This window comes from Rhopalosiphum padi, chromosome 1 (assembly GCF_020882245.1).
Source record: "Rhopalosiphum padi isolate XX-2018 chromosome 1, ASM2088224v1, whole genome shotgun sequence".
In the NCBI taxonomy this organism is placed as follows: Eukaryota; Metazoa; Arthropoda; class Insecta; order Hemiptera; family Aphididae; genus Rhopalosiphum; species Rhopalosiphum padi.
The window spans coordinates 4,224,475-4,238,136 of NC_083597.1; the positions used below are offsets into that span (position 1 = coordinate 4,224,475).

At 29.4% G+C, this 13,662-nt stretch overlaps 2 protein-coding genes across 3 annotated transcripts; one reads left to right on the forward strand and one right to left on the reverse strand.

The window, feature by feature from the left end:
* Positions 1–4,436: 4,436 nt before the first annotated feature.
* On the forward strand, positions 4,437–7,158 carry LOC132931742 (AN1-type zinc finger protein 2A). Of its 2 annotated transcripts, none has more exons than XM_060997709.1 (6): positions 4,437–4,779; positions 5,288–5,330; positions 5,394–5,591; positions 5,661–5,815; positions 5,884–5,959; positions 6,653–7,158. In XM_060997709.1, the coding sequence occupies exons 3-6, from the start codon at positions 5,427–5,429 to the stop codon at positions 6,746–6,748; spliced, it is 492 nt and encodes a 163-aa protein (XP_060853692.1). In that variant the 5' UTR covers positions 4,437–4,779; positions 5,288–5,330; positions 5,394–5,426; the 3' UTR covers positions 6,749–7,158. The 2 variants fall into 2 exon arrangements, with proteins under 2 accessions (XP_060853692.1, XP_060853691.1); XM_060997708.1 differs by having other exon boundaries at positions 4,438–4,779; positions 5,417–5,591.
* Positions 7,159–8,297: 1,139 nt separating this feature from the next.
* LOC132931743 (longitudinals lacking protein-like) lies at positions 8,298–12,811 on the reverse strand. The gene is made up of 4 exons (XM_060997710.1): positions 12,166–12,811; positions 11,871–12,065; positions 10,909–11,055; positions 8,298–8,863 (listed from the first exon to the last, which is right to left on the reverse strand). The coding sequence occupies exons 2-4, from the start codon at positions 12,054–12,056 to the stop codon at positions 8,819–8,821; spliced, it is 378 nt and encodes a 125-aa protein (XP_060853693.1). The 5' UTR covers positions 12,057–12,065; positions 12,166–12,811; the 3' UTR covers positions 8,298–8,818.
* Between the last annotated feature and the right edge of the window lie 851 nt (positions 12,812–13,662).

Genomic DNA, 13,662 nt, shown 5'->3' on the forward strand with positions numbered 1-13,662 from the left:
TACTTGACCCAAACTTTGGGGAGGGGGTTATTTTTAAATTAACATATTGGATGACCTGACATCACCTGAACATAACAAAACATATTATCATACATTTCAATAATTTACTAATTTTTATTCGTGTTATTATTTTTAATTGACATGTCATAATAAAACTTGTATTGATGTCTGAAATAACCTTACTAATACTTACCCATAGTATAAAAAAAATGTTAAATAATATAAAAAAAATAATAATAATTTAAATGTATTTTTTTTAAACATTAATACTTCCTATATTGTTTTCCGAAAAAATATCGACCCCCTTACTACTTTGGATTGGTATTTCTCAATGGATACTTAGATGAACCAATCCATTTAGTTGATTTTCCCCCGTAGAATTTCTGTTCGTCTACGTCCATGATATCTACATTATTTTCGTATAAATACTCATATTCTCCCATAGGTAACCACATTAGTTAATGTAAGGTGCACTGTATTTATAATCAAAATTACGTAGAACATATTAGAATATATTACAAAGGTATTTTAAAATGTACGCTGTTTATTTTATTATGATGATGGACAATTTGTTATACCTAAGTACAATACAAGTAATTACAGGTACCAGCAATTTTAGTTTTCTCATAATAAATTAATTCATCCTAAAAATTTCGGGAGGGTTTTATCCTCAATCCCCCCCCCAGATAGTACGCCACTGATTTGTACCATTAAAAACAATTATATGTAATATGATAAGTTTTTTCCTCGTCGTAGATTGACTATACGCCCAAGGATTTCTCATATAGGCAACCACCACGATTTTGGGAGGATATATCACAAGTATTTTAACATTGACTGTCCCGTATTCTTATCTATAGTATTTTATATAGGTATCTTGTACATATTAATATTATTATTTATTCATTCATTAATTCATTATTGTATGAGCGAGGTCCCGAATCCGAAATTCAGTCGGGGTGACCACATGTTAAAAGAGATGCCGGATATAAATATTACATATTAAAATGGACTGTATTAATATTTAATTTTGAGGGTATACGCCAAAGAAAAAGAACAAGATTTATAAAAATCTTAAAAATACGTTTATTAAATAATAATTACGCAGCAACAACTAACGTAATATAAAACAAAACGACACAACACTAAACTAATTAACCGAACATAAAAACTAACTAAATTGTTACAGTTAACATCTAAGTGTGACACCATAAACGTGTGACGCCGATTGACCGACTGACTGACCAGATCACGGCGGCGGGAATATAATATAATATGTTACGGGCAAAGTAAGCTTTCGGGCTTGTTTACATTGCCCAGTCTATGTATACTTTGCCCGGTGTTTTTGGGCAATACATTAAAATACTATTTTGGCCGGGCAGGGTTATACTTTGACCGGTTCAAGTACACTTTACCCGTAGTAAATTAAACATTATTGTAACTTTAACCAGTGGCGGCTTTAGTTCTTTGCCTGGGGGCAATATTTTTTTTACATTAATATTATACAAATTATACATAATTAAATCAATGAAAATATTTGACAAAATAAAGAATAAGATGTCTTGGGAGACCATGGCCCCTATGGCCCCCTTAAAAGCCGCCACTGTCGAGCTATTAACTTACTATTTGAGAATTTTTTTTTTTTTAATGTGTTATGTAGTTACGAAGAATTAGTATAATAGGTATAGTGAGTACAGGTATGAGGTATAGTAATAGGTATGAGAGTATAGAACTAATAGTATAATATTATGAAACCATTGTCTGTTAATACTTCAAATACTAGTATGAGCCACTCAGATACGTATACAGGGGGGGGTTCAACCTCCCCCCCCTAATTTTTTTTTTTGTAACGTGCTTGGAGCCACTATAGGAACCAATATACGAAACTCTCAATATTATCTTGTCAATAAAATTATCGTCGTTTCAAGATTATATTTTCATCTACAAAATTATCGACTTATCCGTAAATCGGTTTAGACTATTGATGAGGTGCCTGATCTATTATATTGAGAGAAGCAGCGAGAAAATATTCAAAGTTAGAAGGACAGGGTTATGATAGATGTAATATTGTACTCAATAATATTCATACAAAAAATGTAAATGTAAGGCGTCTGGGAAAAATGCCATTCTAATAATAATTGCAAAAATAAATAAATAAGGTGATAATTTGTATGTATTGTTTAATGTGATTGTGATCAAAAATGTAATTGTAATCGTAAAAATAAATAATTAAGGTTTAATAATATTCAACTAATAAAGAAATTAACAAGATTGATAAGATTTGAAAAAAAAAATAATAATAATTATAAAATAAAATCTTTTGGTTTATATTGCCCAAGCTTTACTGGTCAGTTATATATAATTTTGCCTACATTACCCGTCATAATTAGGCAGTACATAATATCCGGGTAATATAAACATTGCCCGTAACATATATAACCATTTACAAGAAACACGTTTCCGCCAAAAGTGGACCTTTCCCCTTTCCACCAATATCCGTTTCCAGTTTCCACCAAGTGTATCTTTCCCTTTTCCACCAAATAAGATATTGACCACGTTTTCACCAAAAAAATTGTATACTACGTTTACATTAAAAGCTATAACACATTTTAATTTAACACACACAGTTGTAATGCACAATTTAAACTGTGAAACGTTTTCACTTATTTATAAAATATTGTACCGTTATATATTATCTTGGTTAATCAACATAAAAGGTAATAAGTACGACAATGGTTCAATATATACAATCAAATACGAATAATAAACAATATAGGTACATTGATTATATGTGTATACATTTTACATCAATCCAAAAAACTCACGAAAAGTATATTCTACAATTAAACAAAATAATATGTAATAGTACATAATAGTTAAAGTATCTATACCATAATATATCATTTTTTTAACCCAGCATTAGTATTTTAAATAAACTTATTAATGTATTACAGGTTTTAATATAAGCGTAGTATACAAATTGTTTTGGTTTAACCAAAAAAACGTTATTAAGTTAGGTGGATCTCATTTAGTGGAAACGGATACAGATGGAAAAGGGAAAGATACAGTTTTAGTGGAAACGGGTACCGCCCGGTAGACCGGTTCTAGAACAATCGCAACATTACCTTTGATTTGAAGACGTACTGTCGAGAATATTCTCGTCTATTCGCGAACTGTATCCAATGATTATAATATTTTGTAGAAAATAGATCAGTTTGACACTTTGACAGTGACAGTTGATAGTTCAATACTTTAACTCCATACACGCCGTAATATCTATCAAACAAATTAGTATGTAGCAGAGACAAAATAATAAAAAATATTTGAAGGATGTGTAATAATTCAATGATTTTTTATAAAACCTAAATCACAAAAAAAAATGAATAACTGCAATTATGGAAGATACGAAAACCAAACCTATAAGGTATTCTAGGTGTTATTCACTATTCAGTAAAATAATACACAAACAAAAAACCCATACTAAATATTGAATTATTTTGAGTAGGTAATACGAGATTTATTTAAAAAAATTCTAACTTTTGCTAAAAAAATGTTTACTTTTTTCAATTTAATAATAATAATTTGAATAATTTCTGGTTTGCGTATGTTGGTTGATATAGGATAATTAAAACAAAAAAAATATATGTTAAAATGTTGAAAGGTTTTTAAGAACCATAAAAAAATCATGGTAGGTTTGATTTGCTTAAAAAAGTTAAATTGCCCATAACTTAAAAAATAAAAAAGTTAAACCCCCTCTTTAAAGAGTATATTTCTTCATAATTTTAAGTATACTTTCGTATGACGTCGACCGGTCACTTCCTCCAATTGCAAATTTAATTTAACTACTTTGTTTATGCTCTCCTGAAAATTTTGATTTTAATGACAACCCCTTTTTCACGCGTAACCGCGAACTATGTTTTATGTTTTCCTCCTCATGTGATTATGTAAAGCTTTTCACTCAAAATGTAATACATATTTTTCAATTAATCGACGTCTTAAAATCATTCCAGATAAATAAATATGTCTTAATAATAGCATTAATACTAAAAAAAAAGCATTTAAAATTAGAATACTTATAAAAAAAAAAAAAAATTTAAAACAAGAGTTTATTACTTAACAATAATTACTTTGCTTTTAACTATATTGTCTTTGTCTATATTATAATATTTGTGTAGAAAATTGTCCAAAATATTTCTCTGCAAAATAAAAACATAAAATATTGATTATATTTTAATATTTTTAATATCTAAGAATTAGATCAAGTTTTTTTAAACTTACGCTAAAGTTGTTTACCTTAGCTAATGCTAATTTTTGACAATGACTAATATTTACTTATAATGAGTAATGACTACGAATAACACTGCAAATGTCTGCCAGCAGACAGCGCGGGCTGATAGTACACTCTGATAGTATCGTGATTCAGCACATTGATGATAATGACTGTGCACAGTGTACGGAGATAGTGCGAATTGCGCGTTTTGTCGCAAATACTTCTATCCAGTCGGCTGTCGGCAGTCTCCTTCCTTAGTTTTGTTGCTAGTCTGTAACCATGACTCGTGAATACTGGGAAAGTGGGAATGTTCAGTTGATATAAAGCGCACTACATAGAAATGCACAATAGTGCTGTACGAATTCACTAGTAACGCGGAAGTGCTTCGGAGTTCCTTATTTGACGAGTCTCTTTGTTTTTGTTTTTCATTTGTAACTTTTCTGCTTGTGCCGCTATGGAATTCCCACATTTGGGTCAGAACTGCAGCAAAGAGACGTGCAAACGTTTTGGTGAGTCAAAGACAATATTGAGGATAACATAATTATTTGGTTTAATAAAAATCTATTTCTTAGTTTGATCAGAATGACGGTCTTAATTTCTATTGGTTTAACTTCTGTACATAGTTTTGTCATTTGTAATTATAGTAAGCTAATCTTTCACCGATGGAGTGTTATTCAATATTTGGGATAAAGTTAATAAAAATCTTTTATGTAGTACAACTTTGCGGCTAAGTGTCATTTAAAAATCAAAAATACGACATGCGTGCGTGATGTCCTTTAAAGAACTCCATCATTATATTTTTTTTATTCAAAATAAGCATAGCAAATATCTAATTAGAATCTTCTTAAAAATATGACTTGGAATTGAATATACATTTTTTACCATTGTGTTACTTATTTTGAAGCATATCACTGCCTATAACCTATAGGTATTACATGTAATCAAAAATTTAAAACTATTAATTGTAAATGAAGCTTTTTACATATTTGTATAAATAATTTTTTTTTTTTAATTTAGATTTCCTGCCAGTTAAATGTGATGCCTGTTCGGGTATATTTTGGTATGTTATATTCTAAAAACGTTGTGTTTATATTTTTTTATTATCTATGTATAACTATATAAGATGATTCATCTCTGATGCCACAGTTCTGATCACATGAGCTATAGCAGCCATCAATGTCAATCTGCTTACAAAAAAAATGTACAAGTACCCATGTGTCCTTTGTGCAACAAACCAGTACCAATACCACGGGGTCAAGAACCAGATTTTACTGTTGGGCAACACATTGACAATGACTGTCGGTTTACTGAGGGTAGAAAGGTATTTATTTACAATTGCTAACCTTAATATAATATATAATTGATAATTAACAAACGATTGTTTTTATAGGTGTTCACAAATAGATGCATGGTAACAAAATGTCGAGGCAAGGAAGCCGTACCTTTGGTATGTAGTGAATGTCGTCAAAACCATTGTTTTAAACATCGTCATCCTTTAGATCATGGTTGTACTGGTAGTGCAAAATCTGTCCAAAGAAAAGTGACGTAAGTAAATATTTAATTTCACGCCAAAAATAATTTTTTTTAATCATATATTTACTATTTACTTATAGGGATGTTAAAAATTTATTTGGAACCAATGGAATTATAAAAAAAGCTTTCACTGCAACTGCAATACAGGGAAATATGGTAATTTTAAATTATAATATTATAGTTTTTGTTTTTAATTAAAACAATTATTTTAAGACTAATCATTAATTGCAATTTTAATAATATAGTATATTATAATCTGTACATTTTGGTTGGTATTTGTTCTTTCCTCGCTTCTGTGCTGTATAAAATGTACTATTCTGACAGGCTACCACTACCACTAAACATATTTATGTCAGTAGTCTAAAATTTTGATGTTAAAAGGCCGACATACCAACATTTATTTGTTTGTCTATCTCCCACATAATATAAGAACAAAGATGTTCTGTATTTCCACATTACTACTTTATGATTCAGTTTAGGGCGAAGGCATCTATTCTACATTTTGTTTTAATTATTTATCAACTTTTATGTTTATACTAAATAATAAATGTATATCAATGTCCAATATGTATATTCAGTGACGTATCCAGGGGAGGGGCCCAGGGGCCATTGCCTCCCCTCGTTGGCCCTATTTACTATTTTTTGTTTTAAAGATTTATATTTATTTGTATACATGAACACATACTACAATGTCTTATACAATTTTAGACAGTGTGTATATTATATTTAATAGATTTCAACATGTACTCGGCGCCATTTATTTTGAATCACTTTATAAATAAAACAAGTACTAACTAATTATAATATTATTATTTGTCAAAAGTATAGTATGAATAATTACTTTTTCAGAGTGAAGATGAAGCATTAGCTAGAGCCTTAGCTGAGTCTGAACGTTTAACAAACGAAAATACCACAAGTCCTCAACCAAGATGTTCTGTTGCATAAAATTGTTAATGTTTATTAAATCAAGCACAAAATGTACCATTTTTTATTAATATTTTTAAAAGATTATTATACATTCCAGACATTTTATGTATCAAATGAAATATTTTATTTTTTTATATGTTAATATTGTGATCGTGTATTTTAAGCAATACCATTTAAAATGAACCTTCTTCATAAAACCGAATAACCTGAAAAAAAATACTCCGTCCTTGTTGGTGTTCATGTTTTTATTTTAAATTTCTTCAATTCAAATTAACATACATTAAAAATGAATAAACTTGTTATTTTATTATTAATGTATAATGTATATGTAAATTTAAATAACTGAATATATAATAGGCATGATGGTTTTTTTTTTAAATATATTTATTTTTTTGTGTTACAAATATTAAAGGGTTATTAAAATTGCATTTATAGTTAAAATGTTTTGTGTATGTCCGTTATTAACAGAATCTAGAAGTTAAGATACTGGTCTAATTGACTCCTGACACTCAAGTTTAGTTAACACCTTCCACTTACATCGCTCATGTCTTATATTTTCGATGTTATAATCAATAATCAAAATGTTATTAAAACTGATGAGTTTTGATCCTTACTCTGAAAAATATTTGACACCTTTAATTTACATTAAACAGTAAATAATATTTTTTGATTCTAAATTATTTTCAATTACTCTTCTGTTGTTCAAACATAATACAACCTTGAAAAATTAAGTTTAGTTACATGAATCAAGTAAATCTTCTTATATGAAAAAATCTCATGTCACAGTGTTTGTCCGGGATGAATTCTGAAGCTACTGAACCGATCTTGATGAAATTTTTTACATTGGGTGTATTTTGGTCCAACTTAAAAGATAGGATAGTTTTTATCTCAAATTTTTTAATAAATTTACATACTTATCTATAATTGCATGGTGTATTTTGTGACCGACCACGATAATAGCTACCTGCAACCTGACCTTTTTTCTTTTGTGTATGTTTTATCGTAGGCAGCATGTAGATATGAATTGTTCCGAGAAGTAAAATTCGACAATCTATCTATATACTATCTTCTATCTCCATAATACATCTTATATATAAAAATCATGTGTCACAATGTTTATCCGGGATGAACTCCGAGACTATTGGACCGATCTTGATGACATTTTTTACACTGTGTGTAATTTGGTCATACTTAAAAGAGGATAGTTTTTATCTTGATTAAGGCCCTCAATAATTTTGCAATCGCAGGCAACGCCATGTCGGGACAGCTAGTTGTATTATAAAATTTGGTTGATTTCAAGATATAATCAATTTGAATTTACTGAATCTAGTACTTCGTCTTCAATTTTTCCTTTTTTTTTAAAAATAATGATAATATTATAATACTTTGTAGTTTTCAAGTTTTCCAAGATAAAATGGACATGGTAACTTGTTAATTATATTACCTAATGTCCAACTAATAATAATTAATAGAAATTTTGCAAACTGCAAATTATTTTGTTTTATAAATTTTTGAAATTTAAAAGATTATCGTTTGATACCTCAATTATTTAATAAAAAAAACAAAATTACAAAGATGTCAACCACATATATTTTACCTAAATTTATTGTGTTCATTATAAAATGTCCAATTAAGGTTTATACATTTTTTTTTCAATTATTAACATAGACTAATATGCTCTATTAAAATAATATATAATAATAATTGTAATTCATGATAAATGTACAAGACAAGTATAATATTTACAGAACTCGTTGATTTGTTTTTTTTTTTTTTTATGTAAAAACAAAAATTACATTTTGCAACTACATATTAACACATAATGTCTATACTTAAGAGTTTATTTCTATAAAATAAATATTGTTATTAAATTATTTATTTTTTTTTTTATTTTTTTTTTTTTATTATTTTTGGCTTTTAATTGTACTGTTGTAAAATGTATAGACAAATGTATTATATAAGTAAATACAAATAAAATAATAATTCATTAAAAAAGGAAAGGAAAAATAATGCAAATTTGGGCTCTTCATTAACTTGCTAATAAAGATTATAGTAATTAAAAACATATTTAGCAATGTTGAGTAGATACTAATCTTTTTTAATAGTTTGTGGAGCTTCTGCAAGACCTTTGACCTAAAAAAAAAAAAAAAAAATGGTTGTTAAAAATATAACATTAATTAAAATAAATATTTTTTATATTATGGTTAATAATAGAAATGGTTCCTGGATTAGTTAAATATAGAAAGACATGATTTGTTTTAGTTTTTTTATTTTAAAGTTCTATAGTATAACTAATTTTTGAAATTATACATAAGATAATAAGAGAAGAAATAATATTCTTATAAAGGAAATTCTATAAACCAGTAGTTCTCAAACTGTGCACTAGAGGTATCGCGAACACTTTTTAAAAGCTCCGCGATCCACGGCTCATAATAAATCAATGAGTATTTTTTTGTTCTCTTTCATGTTACTTACAGCAGGGGATCACGGCTGAATCTAGTTCAAAAAAGGTTACTGCTGGAAAAAAAGTTTAATGACATAAACTATACTCCGCTGCAAAAGAGAATACACCGTACAACGACCAGTTTATGGGTAAATTTTTAACAAAAAAACAATAGAAATAAAAGGGCAAAGAAGATATTATATTTGTTTGAAAATAAACTTTTAAGAGTTACTATTAGATAGATGAAATAAAGGAAAATAACAAAAAAATTATTTTATGACAAAATGATCAACACATTTTTCATATTATTAGTTCTTGTCTATTTCACAATATGGTATCTATCTATCTTATTAATGCAAAACATATCAAATTCTATTTACAGTATAAATCATTTATAATATTGCATTGAATTAATGTAGGTATTATTATATACCTAATTAAAATTAAGAATATTATCCTGGATCTCATATGTTTCTTTAATATTTATATTTTGAAACAAGTTACACAAAGATTTTAACATTTTCAAATAATGTTATAGTTTACACAATGATATATATATATTTTTTTGTCTGTAATATCACTTTTTGGAGCAGTAAACATTATTTTATTCTAAACTATAAGTAAAGTTTATAATAGCAAATTAGATATCGTTGAGGGAGATAAAAGTAAAAAATGTTCAGAACTTTTCAAAATAATTGGGAAATAAAAAAATACAAAAAATCAGAATTTGTTATATATAAGTTCAATACAAACATATATAATAATATTATATAATTATTTAATAATAGAATAAAATATTGAATGTTTTTGAAACATTATTAATAGAATAAAGAAATAATATTATATAGTAGCATACTAGCATAAATATGTTTAATAAATACTAAACAATTATAATTAGAAATAATTATTAGAACAAACCATCTACACTCAGAATCATTTTTTGTATGTAATTATTGGTACTTATCCGTTATCTCAACTACTGTTTGATACCACAAAATTTGTCTATTCTGTCGTCTAAGCTGTTAAAAACTTGTCAGCTGATTTTTGTGGTATCACAATTGATATTTGGTTAACTGACATTTAAAATCATTTTTATTATTTACTATTAATTAAAAAATTATGAATCTCAGGAATTTATGTGTATCAAAAAAGAGTGAAAAATACACCCTTGAATTCTTTCAAAAAAAAATTTTAAGTCACCAAGAGTTCAAAAATAATCATAATATATTAAAAGAAACTGAATTTTGGGAAGGATTCTAAACAAAAACGATTATTTTTTTTTTAATTATTGAGCTAGTAGTCATGACAGTAGATGGTAGTAGAAATAATGGAAATTAAACAGTTGGTAATTGAGATAATGAACGTGTAACTAATGATCTGATCGAATTCTAGTTAACAAAAATGAACACGTTCGTATCAGTGATCAGCAGCAAAGGACACTCAAAACCTACTATACAACAGAATGACTTCTCTGGTTTTTAAGCATTATGGTAAGCTTAGTTATAAAAATATTGATTTAGATTTAATTTTAATATAAAATATTATTTATAATATAATATAATTTAAATGTTTTTTCAACTTAAATTACATTTACTGACAAAATTATGTAAGTATTTATGTGTTTACAAGTTGTGATAATTAATTAGCTATTAATAATAATTATACTGAAGTGTATAATTATTGAACTTTCTCTTTATTATAATGACATTAGATTATATGAAAAATATTAACTTACCTTCAAACGATCAGCTGTTTTTAAAAAAGCTGGCAGTTGTTCCTGGCTTATATTAACTTCTCCTGCATACATAAATTCCAGTATAGACTGCAAATGACTGAACGGTACATCTTTAAGTATTATGATTGGATGTTTTGATGGGTTTTCCTAAATACAGTTTTTAAGCAAGGGTAAATTATTCAATTTATATACTGACTAATAGGTAAACCTACTTATACTGATTTTATATTTTAAATCTAATTTTCCTTATATAATAACTCTATAAATTGATATTATGTCTACTAAAAAGTAAAAACCCATGTCAATACAATTTAAATATCATTAAAATTTCTTGTTTAGAAGTTATAGACAATTCAAACATAAATTCAAATACTATGGTTTGAAAATTCCTGTTATAATTAGAAAATATTTTTTATAACAATTTATATCAATATTACACTACTATATACTATGTATAACTATTGTTATTTCATTTAATATATCTTGGGTTACCATGAAAGGTATCTATTAGGTAATAAGATTTCAAAATTTGAGTAATTTTATGTTTGTCAAAAATTGTTATACTCACTTGAAATAATTAACAGTATAAGATCTAGATATACACAGTTAAACAGATATTATCAACAAGGAACTCCATAGGTATAAAATATTACCTAGTTATTTATAAAATAATTGACAATATAATCTAAGATAGAAAACCTATAAGATCTTACACTAATTAAGACAATTTGTAAGGAATCGTACAAATCTCATAATATGAAATGTATATTGAACAATGTTGATGTTAATACCTATATCAAACCCTATGCATTTTTTTGATTTTAAACCGTTACAATATTGCAATTTATGCAAAACATGGACAGACAGACATTAAATCATAAGAACACAAACTACTTAGGATTTTTCATTACAATATTTCTTTACAAGAACTGTATGACTTCACCTCAAACGACGGGACTTACCTCTAACAAAGCTTTGAAATAAGGGCTGCAGGCCGATAACACCATTTTGTGAGCCTTACACGTCTGTCCTTCGCAAGCAAGCGTTACGTCCGTGAAGCTTTTCTCGTTCCTCAGGTGTTTGAAGGACGACACCATGTTGCTCTGGTAATCGTTCCATTTCAGGAAATATTGCTGTTGATCTGCCATTATTACACGCTGGAAAACAATCAACAATTGCCGACAGTTGGCGTATCATTACGGTCGGTGTCGCTCATTCCTCGGCATCGTATCTGTGCGCCATTATGATAATAATTACCTTATTACGGTTCGAATCGTCGACAACGCGTACGGCGGTGCAGTGGTCACGGGATCCACAGAGCTCGACAACAACAGAACTGATCCTCGCCGTTTGTCGTTCTAAACGTCACTCGGTGCACCAGAACATGTACGAACTTGAACTTGAATAATGGACGACGCGCGATAACGTGATATCCAAATCCGTCGGGGGCGCGCGCGACTGTGGTCTGTGACGACGTTGGACTCGGACGTGTCTCGTCTACACTGCGGTGATAAAAACCGTGTCAGAAACGACAGAAACACATAATAATAATAATAATAATAGTAATAGTAATAGTAATAATATAATATAATATAATTATGTGGAATATATTAAAATATATCGGAGAGATAAACAAAACGCGAAAAACGTTGACCCGACGTGTTGACGAGCGCGTTACGGGTGTCGGTGTCTGCGGGTGCGTGAGTACGTCGGTGCGTGTTTGCGGGTGCGCGCGCGTTATTTTCTGCCTTGGACGACGTAGGCGGTGAATGGCCGACCGGCGCGGCGAAGCGACATATGTTGTCGTAGACGGGGAAAGCGCGGCGGCTTCGTCGAGCCGGTCGTAAGCGCCCGCCACCGCAGGTAGCCGTCGCGGCGCGTACCCGTCCGTTGGTTACGGCGCGGTGGCGTGCGAAATCGTGACGACCGACTGTATTAGTGACTACGCTTGTCCATGGGGGGGGGGCTGCACTAGGGGGTCGACGTGACTATAAGTTTGAGTTCTCGCTCACCGGAACACCGGCATTCGGCGCCTCGGCGGGGGGGTGCCTTCAATCGGCATCGTCGAGTTTGTTAGGAATAGCTCAGAGTTTTCCGGCGGGACGTCGAGTCGTTCGTTTGTTTTCTAAGGTTTCGGGTGACTTATTGTGCGACGTCCGATTTTTCACGCGGAAAATTGCATTATCGCCGTCGGGTTGGCGACACTGCCGGATATTTATCACCGCGGTCTAATTTCTTCTTCAAATTTTTACAATTTTGTTATAAATGTACCGTACACGTATCGTGTCTTAGCAGTTGTTACTTGTTATATACATTGTCCGTTGATACATATAAGTTGTTAAGTACAAATTAAGTTGCTATTTGCATTTTTCTGCGTCAAGCTACCGTACAATTTAGTCATAGCCTTACTGGGCCGAAATGTTCAATTTCCCATACTCCCATCTATACTTCCCCTATTTATAGGTTATTTGGGAAAATTTTAAGTTCAAAAAACAGGTATAAGTACCTATATTACATACAAACAAAATAGCTGATAACTGGTGATGAGATCGCAAATTACACAAAACTATCAAGAGCAATAAGGAATTAGCCCCTCACCAAAATAATTGGACAATTGGAGCCCTCTAAAAACAAAAATAAAACAATACCTGTTTTATATATCTATCTAAATTAAATTTACATCAAATTATTATTTTTAATTCTAAAAGGGATTAATGATTTTACATTGATATTTGTATATTCTGTGTTAACGTT

What these genes read in the sequence shown, in the direction of transcription:
- LOC132931743 (XM_060997710.1), bottom strand. Translation starts at nt 12,056, where the DNA reads ATGGCAGATCAACAGCAATATTTCCTGAAATGGAACGATTACCAGAGC. An exon ending in ATTTCAAAGCTTTGTTAGAG is followed by an intron (nt 11,056 to 11,870) that starts GTAAGTCCCGTC and finishes AACTGTATTTAG; the next exon opens with GAAAACCCATCAAAACATCC. An exon ending in AAACAGCTGATCGTTTGAAG is followed by an intron (nt 8,864 to 10,908) that starts GTAAGTTAATAT and finishes TTTTTTTTTTAG; the next exon opens with GTCAAAGGTCTTGCAGAAGC.
- LOC132931742 (XM_060997708.1), top strand. Translation starts at nt 4,725, where the DNA reads ATGGAATTCCCACATTTGGGTCAGAACTGCAGCAAAGAGACGTGCAAA. An exon ending in AGAGACGTGCAAACGTTTTG is followed by an intron (nt 4,780 to 5,287) that starts GTGAGTCAAAGA and finishes TTTTTAATTTAG; the next exon opens with ATTTCCTGCCAGTTAAATGT. An exon ending in GGTTTACTGAGGGTAGAAAG is followed by an intron (nt 5,592 to 5,660) that starts GTATTTATTTAC and finishes TTGTTTTTATAG; the next exon opens with GTGTTCACAAATAGATGCAT.